We start from the raw sequence: 19,436 nt of genomic DNA, 5'->3' as shown, positions 1-19,436 counted from the left end.
TGCCAGAAGGCTCCGTGGGGAATCAAACGCCCAACCTCTGGCTCTACAGCCAACTAGCTAAACCACTATCTAACCAGCTAATTCTGACCAATGGAGATCCTTTTCACAGTTTTCTAGCTATAAAGTACTCAGAAGTGGTTTGTCATTTCCTTCTTCTGTGGACATCCTGAGTCTGTGCAGCTTGCCCAAGGCCACACAGACTAGCTCCTCTCCCTAGAGACACAATGGGGAATTGAGTTCTCAAACCCTGGCTCTGCAACCAGATGCCTAACTCACTGCTACTATCAAACTGCAAGTGTTTTGAAAATTAGAGGAGTACCTAACAAAGAGTACTGTAAGTCTCCAGAAAGATTCTTCCCAACTGGGTCCTGGTACCACATCTGCACAGAGGGGTAAAAGATGGTGGGGAAGGGTCACATTGAGGGTGAAGTGGAACTCAACACCAGCAGCAGTCACCAGGGTGAACTCACGAATAACCCAAGAAGAAGTGAAATCTGGAGTAAACCTGCAGCAAAACAGGACAAAAAAAATTAAAGCCAGTGGGTTTTTTTTTAATTGATTCCTTTTCTTATATTAAGAGTGGTCTTAACCGACCAGATAGGCGGGATATTAAATAAATAAATAAATAAATAAATAAATAAATAAATAAATAAATAAATAAATAAATAAATAAATAAATAAATAAATAAATAAATAAATAAATAAATAAATATTCCTGTTACTATATTCACCTGGAAGTTCTGGCCCTAAGAATTCGTTTTCCCTTGTCAAGACTCCTGCTCTATTCTATCAACTTATGCTAGTATCATATATGTCACTTCTAGCACACTGGCACCACTCCTTTATATAGCTGTCCTTTCACAGTCATAACTGTCCAACTATACATTTCACTTGCAAAAGAATTTCATATATTCCATTTTGTTAAGAAATTATTAGAAGCCCTAAAATATCTAAATGTTACAGAACCTATGGCAAAGGAGTCACACCTTTTTTTTTGGCAAGGAGCTCTGACTACATTGCTGTTCAACAAGATCTGACCACACTATTGTTCTCTGTGGCTACAGCCAAATTGTGGGATCAGCAATTTGCTGTACCGTCTTTGTTCCTCCATCCCAAGCAGTTTCATGGCGTACAAGTAGCTTCAGTTTTGTTCCTGGACATTCCCTTTCCATTTCTGCACTGCTTACTCACACTAGGCTCCCCATGGTTCACATGTGAAACACTACAGAGAGATGCAACCATCAAGAAAATCCTATTCCTTCTTTATTGAAGATCACTGGGAAGGACAGTACCTGAGAAATCAAAACGGAAGGCCTGGGAATTTACAACTGCCTTTTCCCATCCCGAAGCCTGATAAACCATGCTGTTTTTAAAACAGCAATAGAAGAAGTAATTCTTGGCTAATATAAAAACTCTGAGTGTATAGGGGGGTTGAAAAAGGACTGGAAATCTTTTCTTTCCTGGTTAGGAGGTGGAGAGGAACATTCAGTTGAGTCATGGCAACTGCAAATGAAAATTATGGCTGCCAAGCAGCATCTAAAGGTTAACTGACTCTGAAAAACCTTTTGTTCCATTTGTGCAATGGTTGTCTGCTCTGCCTTGCACACAATATATTTCTATTCCTGTTTCAAGACATATTTTCTTTCCTGCTCAATTTGATAATGTTGGATTGGGCCACACCTGAACTGTTCAGAGAGGGATATGAAGTGATATTTAATTATGTATTTATGTACACCAGCTATGGCTATTTACAACCGCATCTGTTACCTTGTATGTTCTGCTATTTTTATGACTGTTGATTTAAGGAGGCGTGAAGCTCTTATTCATTATGGCAAATACTCATACATTTTTAAATGTATAGGGATCACAATTTATTTTTGCATGTCTTTGGCAAAGGAATCAGACTACATATGCCATGCAGTCCCATTCTTACGTCTGAGGAAGTGGACTTGTCCATGAAAGCTCACATTAAAATATAGCAGTTAGTCTTTAAGGTGCCACAACATGTTTGGCTTCTTTATTTTTTTTATTTTGTTTTTGCCTGACACAAACAAGGCTACGTCTTCTAAAACTCTATCCATTCAGTAGTTTACTCTGGTTGGGACTAAATGGATTTAGATCATAACTTAATCACCTCTTTTGCTACTTTTCCTGCACTATGGGCATCTATAAGGTATAATAAAATCTGATGTAATACTCGTTGGTGTCAGATTGCAAGTGTTAGAGGATTTACCTAACAAAAAGTATTATAAGCTTCCTGAAGGATTCTTCTCATCTGGGTCCTAGGTGGAATTTGAGTGATGCAATAGGCTGCTCGTCTAATGCAGCTACCCTTCTTGGTCTTGGTCTAGAGTTTATGATGGTATAAATATGCCAATGATCTTTTGTTCATTTAGACTTATGTTCCCAGTTAAATTTGTAGCCAAGTGGCAAACTTTTAAATTGTATAACTAAAATTATGCAACTAGAACTTGCTAAACAGTAAGAAAACCCTCCCCCCATCTTTCAGTTTTATAACTGCCCTCCCAGAGTTATATTCCTGATAACCTTAGATTGTATGACTCTGATTAAAATAAGCATTGTCCAAAATGCCATAAATGTGCAGCTAGCAAGTCAAATCCCTTGACAAAGGACTTTTTCAAGTTACCTTAAACATACTATATAGTGCACTACAGAATACTTTAAAGCAGTCATAGAAAATATATCTTATGAATGTAAAGATTCTTTAGTAGGAAAAAAAATGGAAATTACTATTGTGGTTACATAACATATAAACATATTTAAAGCAACTATTATCCTTCCTGTTAAGAAGATAAACACAGTTTTAAAATAAGGGTTTTTGTTTTTGTTTTATCAATAGAAAGAAGCATATGCTTACACAATGCTAATCTCCCGTGAAGAATTTTGTGCCAGAAAAAATCCCTGACAATCAAGTACTTCAAACCCATATCCTTGGCAGTTGTACCCATTAATCTTCATAGAGTTTATCGTGATAGGAAGATGTCCAATATTTTCAACTTTGAAGTTTTTTGTGATAGATAAAATTTGCTTGCCATCTTTCAGTTCTGAAGGAAACAAAATCAACATTTAGTTATTTTTACAGTAGTCATTCCAAAGCACCTTGAGAGAGTGAGAAAGAGAGGGCAAGATGATGATTTGTAATACCACTTCATATGCAACATTTCCTCTGCATGGTGTAGAAAATGTATGCACCAATGTACACCATCAGTGTACAAACGACATACATATTTTACCTCAAGCATTCACAGCATCAATGACAGCTGTATGTGACAAAATACACATGAATGAGATATTATATGGGGAACATCCTTCCTCATATAAACCTGCCTGAATTTAAAACATAGGTTGCAATATTTGCAGTTTATTAGGGAGCTTTTTTGATAGCAGTACCCTCACATTTTCTACCCATGCAATTTCTTTCCGCTCAAACTCCAGTTATCTGCAATCTGAGATATTTTGTTTTATTTTGTGCCGAGTGGAAGCTTTCCTTTTTCAGGGGCCTTTGGGATCTTCATGTTTCTGTTTTTATTTATCTGCCCCATCACATGATGAAGGTCAGAGTGCATTACATATATGAAGCAGAAAATAAATGTGCAATTCTGCACATTGATGTACATGTCTTTTCTTCTAACCATGCACACTGCCCCTCCCCTGCCAGGCAGATTGTCACTCACGTCGCCTGCAGTCCATGAGGGTTGACTCTGGCACCTTAAATCGAAGGGATCCTCCTGCTCCTGGCAATCTTCCACCCACTTTCAAAAGTTCTCTGGCTCCAATACCTTCAACGTAAACCACATCCAGAACAGTCAGATTATTCCTGTAAAAAACAAAGAGTTTTACAATTGAATGTAAGGAAATGAAATGAAAATGACCTTCCTGCCATCTCAGTCAATAGCACAAGATACATGTATCCCCTAGAAAAACAATCCACTCTTGGCACCTTACTGAGACCAAACCCAATTTCTGTGGTTGAAGATAATTTCTACTCTTTATATACAACAAATCAAAGCTTTATGGAAGTCTGGAAGACAACTGTTGGACCATCCATATCAATTATTTTAATGAGAAGTGACTCCGATGAGAGAATAGAAAGGGGAGGCCATGTATTTCTTCCGATTCAACCAATGGATTATTACAAAGTCCTATAAACATTCACTCTATATCAGTGGTTCTCAACCTTGGGCCCTCAGATGTTCTTAGACTAGAACTCCCAGAAACCCTGGCCAGCACAGCTAGGGGTGAAGTGTTAGTCCAAGAGTGTCTGGGGAACCAGGAGTGAGAAGTCCTATGCCATCCTCTTGTAGCTGGACTGGCAACCAGACAGAGAAAAAAAGCTGTTGCTTAGTATATCATACATAGTCCAAGGGTTTCAGTTGCCAATACCGTGACTAAAGCAGTCGTAGATAGAGAAAAGCCTAATTCTACCAAACATGGCAAAACCTAACCCCTAGTAGTCTGCTTTGCCTTACAAAAGCCTTCTGTTCATGATGCCTACCTTAGACTGAGTGTTACCTTCCCTGCATAGCAAGCAAGTCTTATGTGTAAGTCTGTTTCCTCATAATTGGCCCAGATTCATACCTAGAATAGGGTTATGCGGTCTGAACCCTTTGTCCCCTGTTACTGGTTTGATCCAAGTCAGATCCCTTCCTTTGAGCATATCCTTCTTTAATATTAGTGAAAATATGGGCAAGGGAAAAGTGCAATCCAAGTCAGAATTGGCCCCAAAAGGTTAAAGCCACTATACCCCTCTTCCTACTTCAGGGTACCAATGTGATTCAGACAGTGCATGCTGCAGCTTATAAAATGATGGTGATGATGATGAACTCAAGGTGAGAACTATGCAAGAATAATAATGTGTAGTTTAACGTTTAATATCCTTACATAGCTGATATTTTATGATTCAAATGGGGTTGCTTTTTCCACTAAGACAGACTAGAAAAAAGATCAACAGAGAAACTTTACATTGCTGCTGATGCAGCCATTAAAAAGACAAAAAGATGTAGCTGTGATTAAGCTGGAATTAAATTAAAAAAAATAAAGCATTTCAGGATAAAGAAAAAAAGTGAGTGATCAAAAATGCCTCTGTAGACTTGTTTTAGCAACACTGAGAAACTCTCTGCTGGCCAATGTCATATATGAAGTACTAAATGTTTGGAGGTTTGAATTATAACTTACTGTATTTTGTAGGCCCAGAAGAGCATACACTTGCAGGGTAGAAAGAACAAATTTCAACTCAGCTAAAGGGCCCAGAATATTCTTGGTCCCTCCCTATGAAGTATTTTTCATAACTCAGATATTGACTTCTATGCTCCTACATGTCTGTTTATCTTTTTAAAACCACCTTTCCTATTGGATATTATGTGTTTTCGGTGAGGCACATACATACCAAAACATTTTACATGCAAGGCAGGGTAGGCCCAAGGTGTCCTACAGCCTGAGATGGGAAGCAAAGCACTAACATCTCACATCATGTCTGACTCATCACAACCATGCATGACATCTCCCCAACACATACTGCTATTACATGCAACAGTGCATCCACCCAGACACCACGCCATGTCTGAGAGGCATGTACCTAATTACCATCTTGTGGGTGGCAGAAGCACCTTGGCGACCTCCCCAATATGGGAAGAAGGGAGAATAATGAAAACAGCACTGTCTGTCCTGCAGTGCTGTCATAAGAGAAGAAGGAAGCAAGGACGCAGTAGTGGGTGACATGGAAAACAGCTCTAACTAGAGAAGATTATCTGTTTGAATTTCTGACTCTGAATGTCCTGAAACTAAGACAATATGGAATGATTGACCTTAGAAATAATCTGTGCTCAAGCACAAGCAATTTTCCAGCTCACATCTCCCCTACTGCATTCAAAAATTTGCCAGTTCTGGAGTGTTGCTCATTGCTGAAGCTTTCCCAAATAGCTCAGTCCTTCTTGGGCAGCAGCAGCCACAGCAGGGAGAGAACAGTACATTTGCTACTCCCAGAAGCAACCCTCTCACTGGGCCTTGAAGCAGGTCCACTCCTGATGGTTTGCATTTTGCACAGAGTTTTAGAAGTGAACATGATATGCCTAAACTGAAATCTAAAACAAACATTTGTAAGATCCACAAAAATGCTAAGAAGACCTACCTGACCAATATAAGAGAAGTTACTCTTTTGTAATCAAGAGGTGTAAAGACAACACCAATTCTCTTAGTTTCTAAGGGCTGCAATTCTAAATGAAGGACCTCAGAACTAGATTTGATGTAATCATGATCCTCCCGCAGTTCATACTGGAAAACCACAATAAAAGCAAAACAACAGGATTACTACAATATCCATCTTGAACAAAAGAAAAATAATTCAACATTATCAATTAAACTGCTTTGCAAGAGGCATTTGTCCTCTTTTTTAATGCACCAAGAGAAAAACAACTAGAATTCCCAGTGAAACAATACATCTAACACTGCATAATTCTATTACAAGGAAAATGCCTTTTTCACAGACTCTTAATTTAGGAAGAACTATTTTTATTATATTTAAAGGAGATTTCAGTAAGGCTTAGTCTTCTGACCACTACATCTATCAACTGAGGTTGATTCCCTAATCTGTTAGTGTAGGACAGAAACAAATCAAGTACAAAACTTTCCTGAATTATCACTTCCATTATGAAAATGACACAGCCTAAAGTTTAGGTTATACTATCAATGGTGGATGAATGTGGAATATTCATTCGTAGATTATCCTCCTAGATCCTTACCTAGCACTTACCCAGCCTCTTTTTGTTGCTAGATGAAGACATTTTTGTTATTCCAGATATTTTAAGACTGTTCACAGCACTTCTAAACTTTAGCAGCATAGGAATCTGCCTTATATTTAGTTGGTCCATTGGTCTACTTAGACCAGTACTGGCAATGGCTCTCCAGAACTGCAGGAAAATAGTTTCCTAGCTCTACCTGAAACCCACTGGAAATTGCCATTGGAGCCCCATCCAACTAATAACCAGTTTTTACCCTGTCCAGCTTCTGAATTTAAATAAGATCAAGTATGTTCAGAGGCAGAAATTTCCTGTCTTGCTGCTGGTTTATTATGCTGCAGTACTTTTCAGCCTTTGATAATACTTTATCTTAGTTTTACTATGTACTGTTTTTATCACTGTACAGTATTTGATATTTTTAATGGCGGACATCCTGTTGCTTAGAATAGTAAATCCCACTAAAGCAGACTCATTGAATTATTGGAAATTTGGTGAATCAACTGCTCAGTTTCATTGATTCAAAGTGGCCTATTCTAACTGCAAGTTACTGAAGTAAGTCACAACTGGAGAAGATCTATGTTTTCTGTGGCTGTTTGGGATGGATAATGGCACTGAAAAATAGAACCAACATCGAGGTACTGCAGTTTCCAGTCCTGGGGATGAGGGAAAACAAAGCCATGCTCCAATCAGATATGGCATCTTTTGTTGGAATTCTCAGCCCTCTAGCCCTATTCAAGGGTTGGTTTCTGTAAGCATTAAAGGGAGCAAGGGGTACATGTCTGGCCTCCACTCCATTCCCAACCACCCTACATTGTTGGACACATCCACAAAGTAACTGCATTCAGCTGAGAATGTTTCCACCATTCCACATAGCTGAAAACTCTGATAAGGCAGGGCTTCTAATTTCATAGATCTCACCAACTTTGTCCAGCTGAATGCAGTTACAGCTCCTTTTCAGACCTGTGGCAGCATCTACTGGGATGTCAGAAATGGAGGCAGGGTTGGAATGCATGTCCTGGCTCTTTCTACCTGATCACAGAACTGAAGGCCTGGAGAGGGCTTCTGTATGCTAATGTCCAATAAACATAGTCTGGAGAGCAAAACATAAAAGATTTAAGAGCTAGATTTCTGTGATGGTTCCCACCCCCAAATTCTTTCAGTAAATTTCGTCAGTATTTTGGAAACTCTTAAGGGTTCCAAGTCTGCTTTTCATTTAACCATTATGAAATCCAAAGGCCAAAATACAGATTCTGTAAAAACTGCCAATTCCTTTCATGCTTAAACCTATTTCTGCATAAACCACAAACTGAAGGCAAAATTAAGTTGCCAGAGAACGTTATCTTTTTAAAATTTTCATTTTCATTTTATTCAATTTACAGGTACTCTGAAGTTCCATTCCTTAGAGACACAAACATCCATGAGACCAACAAAAGTCATGGCTTACCTTGTGAGTAAAATTTTCTTCTGTCAACCTGAATTCAGTGGTTGTAAAATTAATAGACTGTACATTCACATCAAACCTATACAATCCAAGACAAAAATGTGATGTATAAAAATACTAAAGAATTATACTGAATGCAGCCAGGTTTGAAAATGCGCTGATTTTACAGTTCTAATAAATGTGCATTACCCATAATAGCCTTATTCACACATATGCCTGGAAAGGTAAATAAGTGATGGGGAGGTAGGGCCACAAATAAACTCTTGTCCCACATCCTCACTCTACCCAGAAGTCACTCAAATCTCCACGTGTGTAGGGAAAAGTCCACAGAGGAGCCGATAAAAGATGACACGTTTTTAACTGACATAGAGATGCTAAAGCAGTCAAACAGCTCAATCTTTTTCCTTTACATTTAAAGAAGTTTTAGAGGAAACAGTGAAAGCCATTTTCACATATTCCCTCCATGTGCTAAGTGAATATATGGAAGCATTTGGATAAGACTGTGACCTCAGGCTCCAACTCTCACCGTGGCCCCTGTTTTGAGGCTGATGGAATTAGGAGGACACATTAGTAACTGGTGAGGAGAACCAACTGTAGGGATAGAGGCAGCAGGATCACACACTTCAGCCCTCACCTCTGAAATCTGTATACCACTAGCAGTTATTGTGAGTGGGTTGTCATATGGAATCAGCAAATATATATTTCTTAATGAAGCCAAAGACCTTCTGCTTACTGATCTATGCACTACATACAAAAGTTAATCTTCTGCTAAGCCTACAGAGGCTGGGATTGGGAGGTGCGATCACACTTCCCTCCTTCCTGCACTTATGCAGTACATGTGGGCGGAACCTCTGAAAGGGACTATAGATTATAAAGGAAAAGTGGTATTCATAGTTGTATTCATTACCATTTGCTGAGCAAAGCCAATGGAGCTCTAGGATCAGGATAGAAAGACAGTGGCAAGACTTGCAACATCACTGGGAAAGATGAAGGATTTTTTAAGGTAAAGTATTTCACCTAAGTAAGATAAAACAAAGCAACATTAAAACACCATCCTTTATAATTCAATCTCTTCCCAGACCCACAATGTGCTGTTTTTGATACACACATTTTAAAGTACTCCAGTATTTGTGCTGCTCTGAAATGTTACGAATGCTTTAACATTTTTCTGAAATGCTTACAAATGATATAATGATTTTTCTTCCAACAATTCTGAATGTAACACACGAGAAAAGAAATTTCAACAAGTTATGCATTTGTATGAGCCTCTGCATATCCACAGCTATCACATATAAAGATTAGATGTTTGTGTGTATATGTGTGTGCTCTTTTGTGTTTTGGAATTCAGTTCCCAGCATTCTCCAAGAATTGTGTGAATTGAAGGGCAGAAATACAAATTGACACACCTTTAGCCCCTCCCCCCTCCTCCAAAGAGGGCTTGTGTGTGATTTTCCAGAATTCTTGTTTCCTGTTGCTTCTTCTTGTTGGCTTTCTTTATTTTATTTTTTAAAAGGAAGCTGCTACACCTGCTGCTTGAGAGTCATAGTTCTTGGTGAGGTGCCTTCTATAGAGCTTAATGGGAAGTAAGACTAAAATTCCTAGGAAGCACTGCAACAGCTTCCTTTTCTTTTAAAAAAGAAAACAAATTACTAATGGGAAACAGGAAAGCCAAATGAGTTCAATGGTGGAGGTAAATCCCATAAAATTCATCCCCTGTGGCAGCTGAAACTGATGATTTGGGTTTCTGGGCTGTAATTCCTGAAATTCTGCGAACTGAAGTCCATAAATCAACTCTGGAACAGTCTCCCGTTAGAATCTGCCTGGCACGCTCGCTGGGTGTTTTTAAGAGCCAACTTAAGACCTGGCTCTTTAGGCAGACCTTCCCTCCTGTCAATACTTGATTTTTACTTTTCTATGTTAATTTCCGTCTATACTATTTCCATCTTGAATACTAATATTACTGATTTAAATTGTTGTTTTTCATTGTTTTATCATATTCCTATTGTAAGCCGCTCAGAGCAGACGTAGTCTAAAAGGGCGGGATATAAATTTAATAAATAAATATAGAAGAGCACACCCCAATGATTACTGATCTCAGTTTAATTCTTCAGTTGTTATTTAATAGACGTGTGGTTGTGATCTTTCTCCTACATTTCTATGTAGTATAAACATTAACCTTCCATCTTCAAAATAAAATAGAAGTTGAAGACCATGAAGAATTCTTAACCCAAAAATATATTTAATAATGCATCCAGTCAAAATATGACCTCACCATGCTATTCAATGGTGCAGCTGCACTGAAGTTCAAAGTAAGACCAAATTCTGTAACCAAGTGGGGGAAGGACAGTGCAAGTGACTCTTCTTCAGGATTCTTCTGATGAGAAGTTTGAATAATTTCCCCAAGATTTCTCCTGTTGAGTTAATGAGAACAGAAATTATTCTAAAACTGAAGTATATTTTGATAGGCAATCTCCTATGAAAAATGTTAAAGTGTCCAGTAATTATATCCTCTATTTGGAAAAAAAATTAAAATGTTTACTTTGATTCTCATTCTTTTTTTAAAAAAAAATCTCCTGCTTAAAACACAACTTTATATTAAAAATCTTTTAAGTCTTTTGCTATCACAAATTGTTGCTGAGTTATCATTACTCTTAAAGGACATTAATGCAATGATTCAGGTTATTGAAATATTATTATTATTATCATTGCTGTTAAAACTTTAGAATCTTTTTATAGCTTTGTTGTTCAAGGGTAAATCCCACCCCTACCCCAGGTGACTTTAAATAACCCACTGGTTTTATTACCCAGAAATACTTGGATAATCACAACCAAGGGTCTCTAGTGAGATCAGTGCTTTTTAGCTCACTCATACATGATCTGGACCCACAGATGAGCACCAGTGAAATGATTAAGGGTTTATTCAAACAGGCAGAATTTCTGAAACAAACACCACTGGTCTGGAGACTGGGCTTACCAGCATTCATGTATGCACTGCACTAACGTAAATCAGGCCTTTCAGAAATGCTATTTGGAGATATAATTCCCTATACAGTAAATCCACCATAGGCCATTTCTCTGATGCAGTCTGAACATTTTTTTTCTTTATTTAAGACATATGTATAGGCTTCCAAAGGGGAGCCTCTGATGTAGGAAGTAACTCTCTAGGACATGATGGAACACTAAGTTTCAATGTATGAATGTATTGTGTGCTGTCAAGTTGATTCTGACTTATGGCAACCCTTAACCCACCAGGATTTTCAAGGCAGAGAATACACAGAAGCGGTTTACAATTCACTTCTTCAGGGGACTTCCTGGGACTGTGCACCTTGCCCAAGGCTACGCAGGATGGCTCTACCTGCAGGAGGTACAGTGAGGAATCGAACTCTCAAACTCTGGCTCTGCAGCCAGGTACTCAAACTACTGAGCTATCCAGCCAGCACAAACAAGGCCTGATACAAAAAAGCACTTTCCTAGAAAAAATGAATAGGCATGGAAGTTCAGGGTGGGGTGGAAAGCAATGATTATGTCAGATGATGCCTCAGACTGCCTGGACAACAGTAAAAATACTAAAATGATCTGTGCTCTATCAGGTACTTTTAACAAAGCTTTGCTCCCTCTAAATAAGCCTTCAATTTATTGATGCCATCAAATTATTGGGAAAGCTACAACAAAAATAAATGTCAAAGAACCTCCAAAAAGATCCATCAACAGTAGTGAAATACTGTAGATATTAAAATGGCAAGCAAGCTTCAGAGTAAGAAAATGTAAAGTGATGCACACTAGGACAAAACAAATTTGACAAAACAAAGGACTTTCAGGTTGTTATGGATCTATGAAAATGTGATCCCAGTGTGCGGCTGCTGTAAAGAAGGCAAATTCCATGTTGTGTGTAATCTGCAAAGGAATCAAGGTTGAAGACAGAAAACAGTCTGGGAAGAAGGGGAACCAGCCTAAGTATTCATTTAATTATTGAGAGTATTTTAACACAGAGAGGTGTTTCATAAGAGGCCTAACAAATCCAAATTATGTCTCAATACAATGCAACACTATTTATTTTATTTATTTATTTACAATATTTTTTAGCTGCACCATTACCAGTGGCTTCTGGGCGGCGACAATGTAAATATAAGAAACGTCAAAAGCTTCACTGACAGGACCTACTGGCAGGCACTTCGTCAAAGCAATCCCCAGCAAACCCTAGAGCTAGTCCTGGTCAATGTAAATCTGTACCATATTTAAAATCTAGCAGGAGGAGTGGAGCAATACGCAGAGGTCAAATATGCCTTAAGGAAGAAACACACACTAATATAGTTTGTAGACTCAAGGGTCAGGAAGAAGGAAGCAGACAATTATATGGGCCACCCTTTCTCCTTTGATGCAGTTCAAGAACTGCAAGTATTACTTCATACTCCTCCTTAATGCAATACAGAACTAACCAGCTTAAGTCCCAGTTAGTTTTAACTACAGAAAACCATAAACCCATTTAGATCCTACAATAGACAAAACCAGATCTCTGTTGCCAAAATCAAGAATAGTGTATCTTCTACACACCTGCAAATTTCACTGTGTTTAATTTTTTGCCATTTTTCATAGAGTTCGTAGGCAATTTCAGAATCCACACTCCATGTAGAACTGTCCAAAGAAAGGCTCTTTTCCCAAAGAAGGTTTGCTAAAATGATAATAATTGTATTTATTGAATTCTATTGATAAATAATATTATTTTCAGTGAACTTTACTTGGGTTGCCATCTCAATTATCGTATTTGCCGGCGTACAAGGCGACTGGCCGTATAAGACGACCCCCCAACATTTCCACTCAAAATATAGAGTGGACGGCTCTGCTGCGGCGCCGGCTGCCCGGGGCTCTGCCCAGGCCCGCCCTGGAAGTTCATGGCTGGTGGGGAGTAGGGCGAGGAAGAGGGGAAGAGGCTGGGTGGGTGGTGGCAGGAGGAGGAAGAGGGGAAGCGGGTGGGTGGTGGGCGAGCGAGCGAGCGCGCAACTGGCTCAGTGGTGTGGGGCAGCGGGCAGCCCGGCGGTGGGCTCTGGCCGCACAGGCATGGCTGGCTCTGCTTCCCCCCCTCCATCCAGACCGACTGCCTGCCTGTCTGCCTGCCTTCCTCCCCGGCCAGCGCGGCCCTGCATCACTTGCTCAACGGCGGCGGCGGCTCCTTCCTGGCCCAAATGAAGTGCACCCGGCGTACAAGACGACCCCCCCCCCCAACTTGGAAGCATGTTTTTTGGGCCAAAAAAGTTGTCTTGTACGCCAGCAAATACGGTAACCTAATTTTAAGAAGGCAGAAAAACACACTCAAAACCAGACTGGCTGTTCAAAAGACTTGTTTGTACTAACAAATAGCTGTTGCTATTTATGTACAAAACCACATCCTCCTAAGTCTGTTAAAATATGCCTTCCTGCTCTTTTTCCTAATAGCTGCACCATTTCCTGGCTCCCGGTCTTTTTTGTTTTTGATAGAAGCCTTTCTGGGTAAAGAGCAGCCTATAAGTTATGTGCACCCACCCCCACGGATACATTTGTATCTTGCCAGCCAGCCAGTGCAACCCCCCTCCCACTTTTATGGTTATTTCCACTTCTGGAGGCCTGTAGCTTTTAATCTCCTGGCCTAGTGCAACAGGTGCAGGGTAGAAAACTGGCCTCCAGGCCTACCAAAGTTTGCTCCTGCAGACTATACTAGAGATGGGCACTTAACATGGTTCGGTACGGTTCAGTGGACTGGGCCCAAAGGCTTTGTGTGGACGCCCTAGATTCAATGCCTGCCCTTCTCTTGCGGGTACTCTGTTGGAATCAGCATCCGTTTTCCCTGCCCTGGCCTCCCCTCTGAGTGGGCCCCTGCAAGGAGGTGGGTGCAGAATCCACAGCACCCATGCAGCACCTGTGGGCCCGATCTTCCGACATGTGCCAAAGCACTGAACCACAGTAAGTGCCTGTCTCTAAGTCTATACTGTAAACTGCTCATTATGGCATAGACAAAAAGTTGCTGAATAAGCTGAACACTCAGAAAAATGAACATTTACTAAAGATATAGTCCTCTCTGTTCTTAAATGTTATCTGTTACAATAACATAAGGAAAGACCCACTTTTCTTACCTGCATGCGACATTCTCAAGGAACAGTATATGTCATGATGTGCTATAGCTTCAAAATGAACATCTCTCTGCTGAAAAACATTAATTAAAACATTGTGAATCTGGCACTCCGTGCTCATTTTTTAAAAGGAATCTAAATATAAACAAGTATGCTAAAAGCATCTCTATGGCTGCTCTCCATCCCCTGAAATAATCAGAGAAAATAAAAATTTCAAGTTACTCTTCATATTACATAGTGATTTTTTAAAAAAGTGACTACTTTGTTTCTTCTGTTCATAGCATTTCTACTAGGAACAGAAGCATGAGAATTGAGATGTAATAACTGTATGACGTCATGTACCACTTCTTAAACATGTTTTAAACACATCCTAATATAACTACTTGCCCATTTTGATTTGGATTTTTAAACTTATGGACAGCTACCTTGTTTTATGCCGACTTCTAAGAATCAGATTAATATTGGTCCAAACTCAGGTTTATCTTTGCACCCTATTCATACTAAAATATAATGCAAAATAGATTTAGAAGAAAGATGACAGGCTTCTTTAAGTCTGCATAAATTAATACTCAATATATTGGAAGAAATTCTTCCACTTTTAAATTGTATGGATAAAACCTTTCTAAAAATCAAATATCTTCTATAAGTGGTAACACAAATAAGTGTAATAACACTGTTCAACAAATTATATGCACAATTCAGTACCTGGGACAAAACAGAATAAATCTGTAGTGGTATTTCAAATATTACTCCAACATTTGTGCTCACAAAAACATTGGATAATAAACTTGTTACAGATGCTTGGGTGTGAAGTTTCAAGGAAAATGCATTCCAACAGCCTGGAGGTAGAGTTAAAGGATCCGTGAAGTTCATAACCTAATGGTAAAAATATTTTTAATTTTAAATTACAAATTTCAATTTTTAATGGTAAAAATATCAGCTCAAACTGACTGCATATATGGTACAACTGCATATATGTGCAAACATTACTTTAGTTTCTGTCTTTCATTTTTAATATCCCAAGAGTTCAGATGCCAGAGTACAGACAAGACTAACACAATTTTTAAAAAGCAGTATAAAAAGTGGTGCCGGAGAGATCATTTTTGGATGGCTTCATCCTTTCCCACAGCTCTGCACACAAGAAACCTTTGCTTCCCATCTTTTGCCATCTTCAATCACAAAAAAGCTTTGCTCACAGATTTACTACAAACATTTGATAGTGTCCACTGGGAAGGGCTAGTTCAAATGCTAATTATGTGCGTACATCTTTCTATTTAAAAAAAAGGGAAAGGCTACGTACGTTCTTCGGTTCTGTTCTTACCGTGCATAAAATGCATGAATCTGATTATGCCTGCAAAATTTAGCATCTAAATATTCTCAAATGCTTGTGGGCAAGCACCTGAAAATGTATAGACAATGCCTTGAAACATTTCTGAAGCTGCAACTGGAATGGGAAATTAATCAATCCTTTCACTTATCAGGATTGGGCTTTTAACTCTCTCGTCTCAAAATCAGTACAAATGCAATCCCTTGCACATATTTACAGTGTACGTTGGTCACAAAATTTAACTATTCTTTGTAAGATGTCATTTAGTAAAGGTAAAGGTTCCCCTTGACGTTTTTTGTCCAGTCGTGTCCGACTCTAGGGGGCAGTGCTCATCCCGTTTTCAAGCCGTAGAGGCAGCGCTTGTCCGAAGACAGTTCCCATTGCCACGTCGCAAGCTTGACTAGGGAACGCCATTTTACCTTCCCACCGATGTGGTACCTATTTATCTACTTGCATTTGCATGCTTTCAAACTGCTAGTTTGGCAGGAGCTGGGACAAGCGATGGGAGCTCACTCCGTCGCATGGATTCGATCTTACGACTGCTGGTCTTCTGACCCTGCAGCACAGGCTTCTGCGATTTAGCCCACAGCACCACCAGATCCTTAAGATGTCATTTAGTTTTAGTTTAAAGTATACAAAATCAATTAAATAAAGAAGGCAGTGAAGTTGGGTGGGATGGGGGAGGACAATGCTTCACCATTCACTTTTCCGTAAGTGCTTTAATGCGACCTAAAATAAAAACTCACCTTCAGAATATCTTCAGTTTCTTTTGAAACATAGACATCATTTAGCATAATGTTAAAATCGAAATTGTTTGTAAACCATATAGACCAAGATGTTGAAATACTGTGATGTGGTTCTATGTGGAATACTGTTGCAAATGGATTGATACCAAGGTACCTATAGATAGAGAAAAGGACAGTGCATTTAACATGAAGGTTTCTTCTGGTAATGTGACAGAGACCTCCAACAACTAGCCATCTTCTTCTATTGCCCAAGAAAGGGTAGGGAATTGCATGACCTAAATTACTTCATTAAGTCTGATACTGTAGCCTTCTTCCCCAATTCTGTCCCATGGCCAAGAACAAGGTTTTCAGTTCATGGAATAAGATGAGGGAGCAATTGCAGGAGGTTTTTAATATCTACTGTCATTCACCTCATTGCCTTATGTCTTGTATGCATCATCAAATACACTATCTGATGTCTGCCTCCATAGGTACAACATCTGGTCTCTTTTCCCTCCAAGCACAGATTTCAGATACCACAGTATGACATCAGATCCTTCAGAACCCTCTGACCATTAACCCTGAGTTCCATGGTGTGGTGCCCAAGCCTCCCTAAGGAGCGCTTAGCACTCGGTCAGAGAGCTCGACAGGCCACTTACCTATCACCTTTGCACTGAGACAAGTCCCAAGACTGCAGCAGTGCGCAGCAGTGCATAGCGTAAGCCCCTTGAACAAGTCTGACCTTAAAAGAACACTTTACTTTTATCCAGTACTTTGCAAGTACAGACACATGGGTTTTGTGATTCCTTAGAATTCACAACAGCTCAGTTAGGTAGGACTATAGCTAGTTTGTGGCCCTCTCCACCTTCCTGGATTTAGCCAGACCCTGCTGTTCAAGAGACAAGTCCTTTATAAGAACTGTTATAATTATTTTGTATTTGAAGAATAAGAGTTTCATAGAATCAGTTTATATTGCTCAAGCTTTAGCATAAAGAACATATTCAAAGATTATTACAGTTAAATAAAATAATTAATCCCCATTAAAATAAAAAAAACACTACAAAGCTGGGCTAAGGTGGGCTAGCCCCACCTCCTTCTTTCTCTTTACTTACATACTTTCTCCTTCAAGCCATATACTCAAACCATCAAGTTCTTTCTCTCTCGAACCTCTCCCACATAACCCATCGTCCATTTTCTACGTTCTCTAACTCCTCCCTTCTTCTTGACACTTCATGGCTGTTAACCAATTAGCCTCAAGGAGCTGTAACACCTTCCTCCACCCTCATTTCCCATGAAGATCCAGATGTTTTATCTCTTCTCCAATTAGCCCAGAATGTTGAGTCTTTCACGGACCTTCAACTTTATTTCGAACCATACTGTACTGGTCTTCACAAAAACACTCTCATAGCACTTAAACACATTCCAAAGTCTCTCAAATCATCAAATCATTATAGAACCTATCTGACTCTATCTTATATTTCTCTGACTACATATCCCATGCTGCTTCAACTCCATGAAGCATGGTCATCAGGTCTAATAATTTTTTGCCTAGATTTTTTTCCACAGGCAAATTGCACCCTTGCTGTCACTCACAAACAGCACCTGAAGATGTCGCTCATTCCAGAGGCAGGACTCCTTCTGGCTAGGCTCAATGGCCAAAGCCTGTACAGAAAGTCATAGCTACCATGGAAATTTTAAATTTTTTCCATGATATCAGCTAGCTAGGATGGCCAGCACCTGCCCCAAGCCCAGGATGGATAAAATCAATGATTTTTTAAAAAAAAGCAAATTGAATTAAATCATGGTTTAAATTTTAAAAAGCAATTTTAGAAATTTAAATTGTCAAAAAATCCCATTTTTAAAAATCAAATCCATCTTGTCCAAACTTAATCCAACAAAACCACATGCTGGTCAAAACTGGTAACAACTCTTGGTCCTGCTTTCTTCAACACAAAGCAGAAGCCACGTTGGAGTGTTTTGAGATCAGCTTCCTTTCAATTCTGTTCACATTAAGGAAGCTTTAAGTGCAATGGCTATCTTTCTCAGTCACCAAAGACTGGTTTCAAGGCTTACCAGCAGGTTTTGCTCACCAGCGTACTGGATTTCCTTGAGAAGCAAAGATAGTTCTTTTGTCTGTTTAACAAGAAACCACGATCATGGTGGTCTGCTAAGGCCCTTCCATTCCAAATTTGTGGTGAGTGTCTTGGTGGTGTTCTTCAAATCTAGAACTGCTTTCTATTTGCTCCCTTTCTTTGAACAGACACTTGAGCATCTTTCTTCATAGGGAACAAATGTTTAGCAGTAAGTGGTTGATGGCTGGTACTGTTAACATTTTGTTTTGCTTACAATCTGGATGCTGGGGACAACATATACTATACCTATCTCTCGGACTTATGTGAAATGTTATGAAGCAGCTCTCTTTGATTATGTGATTATGTCCTATCATTATATGATACTGGACCTGTGAGTTGATAGGCATCCATCTGAGGACCATAATCTAATACTCTGTATTTTTTTCTATTTGTGCTCCGGATACAATAATTGGAAGTTAACCTCATTCCAGAAAAAGACCATCCCCAATTTATTCATGTTAACTAGAAGTCAATTAGTGCATCTAAGTGTGTTCAGTTTGAATTACAGAAAACACATTTTAACATTTTTCCTTTAGCACACCTTTTAATGTTAGCATTAAAAACTTACCCTTCCATCACAGGATGGGAAAGACAAGCTTTTGGTAAAGTTGTGCTTTCCAACAGATTCCTCTCTGCCTTAACATCATGATTGCTTCCCAGGCCACATAATGCACCTACGTCAAGGAAAAATGTATCTTTATTCAGCATATCTTTAATCTACAGTCTGAGGATGTTAATGGCTTGTGACGAGAATATTTGCTGTAGTTTTGACTCAAATAAATGTAAATTTGATATATTTTACAAATCAATAATGATATATTTGGAATTGGGTATGTGAAATCCTGAAACAAAAAGAAAAGCTTGGGAAATCAGATGAAAGTGAGCTCTAACATTTATTTTCCCTTCAAATGGAATTTTTTATGCAGAGAGACAAAGGAATGGAGGTGAGGTCTTC

General features: G+C 39.1%; 1 protein-coding gene and 1 long non-coding RNA gene across 9 annotated transcripts in view; one reads left to right on the top strand and one right to left on the bottom strand.

The window, feature by feature from the left end:
- The window catches only part of LOC144589642 (uncharacterized), a 30,849-nt gene extending 19,281 nt beyond the window's left edge, over window positions 1-11,568 (top strand). Inside the window, exons 2-3 of the long non-coding RNA XR_013545889.1 lie at window positions 8,135-8,202; window positions 11,449-11,568. This is a non-coding gene — a long non-coding RNA (uncharacterized LOC144589642). The remainder of the gene's footprint in view (window positions 1-8,134; window positions 8,203-11,448) is intronic.
- TMEM131L (transmembrane 131 like) overlaps window positions 1-19,436 on the bottom strand; it is an 83,996-nt gene that overhangs the window by 11,830 nt on the left and 52,730 nt on the right. For all 8 annotated transcript variants that reach the window (XM_078394788.1, XM_078394787.1, XM_078394786.1 and 5 more), the window contains 12 exons: window positions 19,050-19,155; window positions 16,371-16,524; window positions 15,003-15,173; window positions 14,301-14,370; window positions 12,748-12,865; window positions 10,469-10,607; window positions 9,104-9,213; window positions 8,200-8,275; window positions 6,149-6,291; window positions 3,696-3,838; window positions 2,879-3,065; window positions 320-505 (listed from right to left, as the gene is read on the bottom strand). In XM_078394788.1, coding sequence (XP_078250914.1) covers window positions 320-505; window positions 2,879-3,065; window positions 3,696-3,838; window positions 6,149-6,291; window positions 8,200-8,275; window positions 9,104-9,213; window positions 10,469-10,607; window positions 12,748-12,865; window positions 14,301-14,370; window positions 15,003-15,173; window positions 16,371-16,524; window positions 19,050-19,155 — 1,603 coding nt within the window. The remainder of the gene's footprint in view (window positions 1-319; window positions 506-2,878; window positions 3,066-3,695; window positions 3,839-6,148; window positions 6,292-8,199; window positions 8,276-9,103; window positions 9,214-10,468; window positions 10,608-12,747; window positions 12,866-14,300; window positions 14,371-15,002; window positions 15,174-16,370; window positions 16,525-19,049; window positions 19,156-19,436) is intronic.

This window comes from Pogona vitticeps, chromosome 5, assembly GCF_051106095.1.
Source record: "Pogona vitticeps strain Pit_001003342236 chromosome 5, PviZW2.1, whole genome shotgun sequence".
NCBI classification, from domain to species: Eukaryota; Metazoa; Chordata; class Lepidosauria; order Squamata; family Agamidae; genus Pogona; species Pogona vitticeps.
This window is presented reverse-complemented; position numbering and strand designations above follow the sequence as displayed.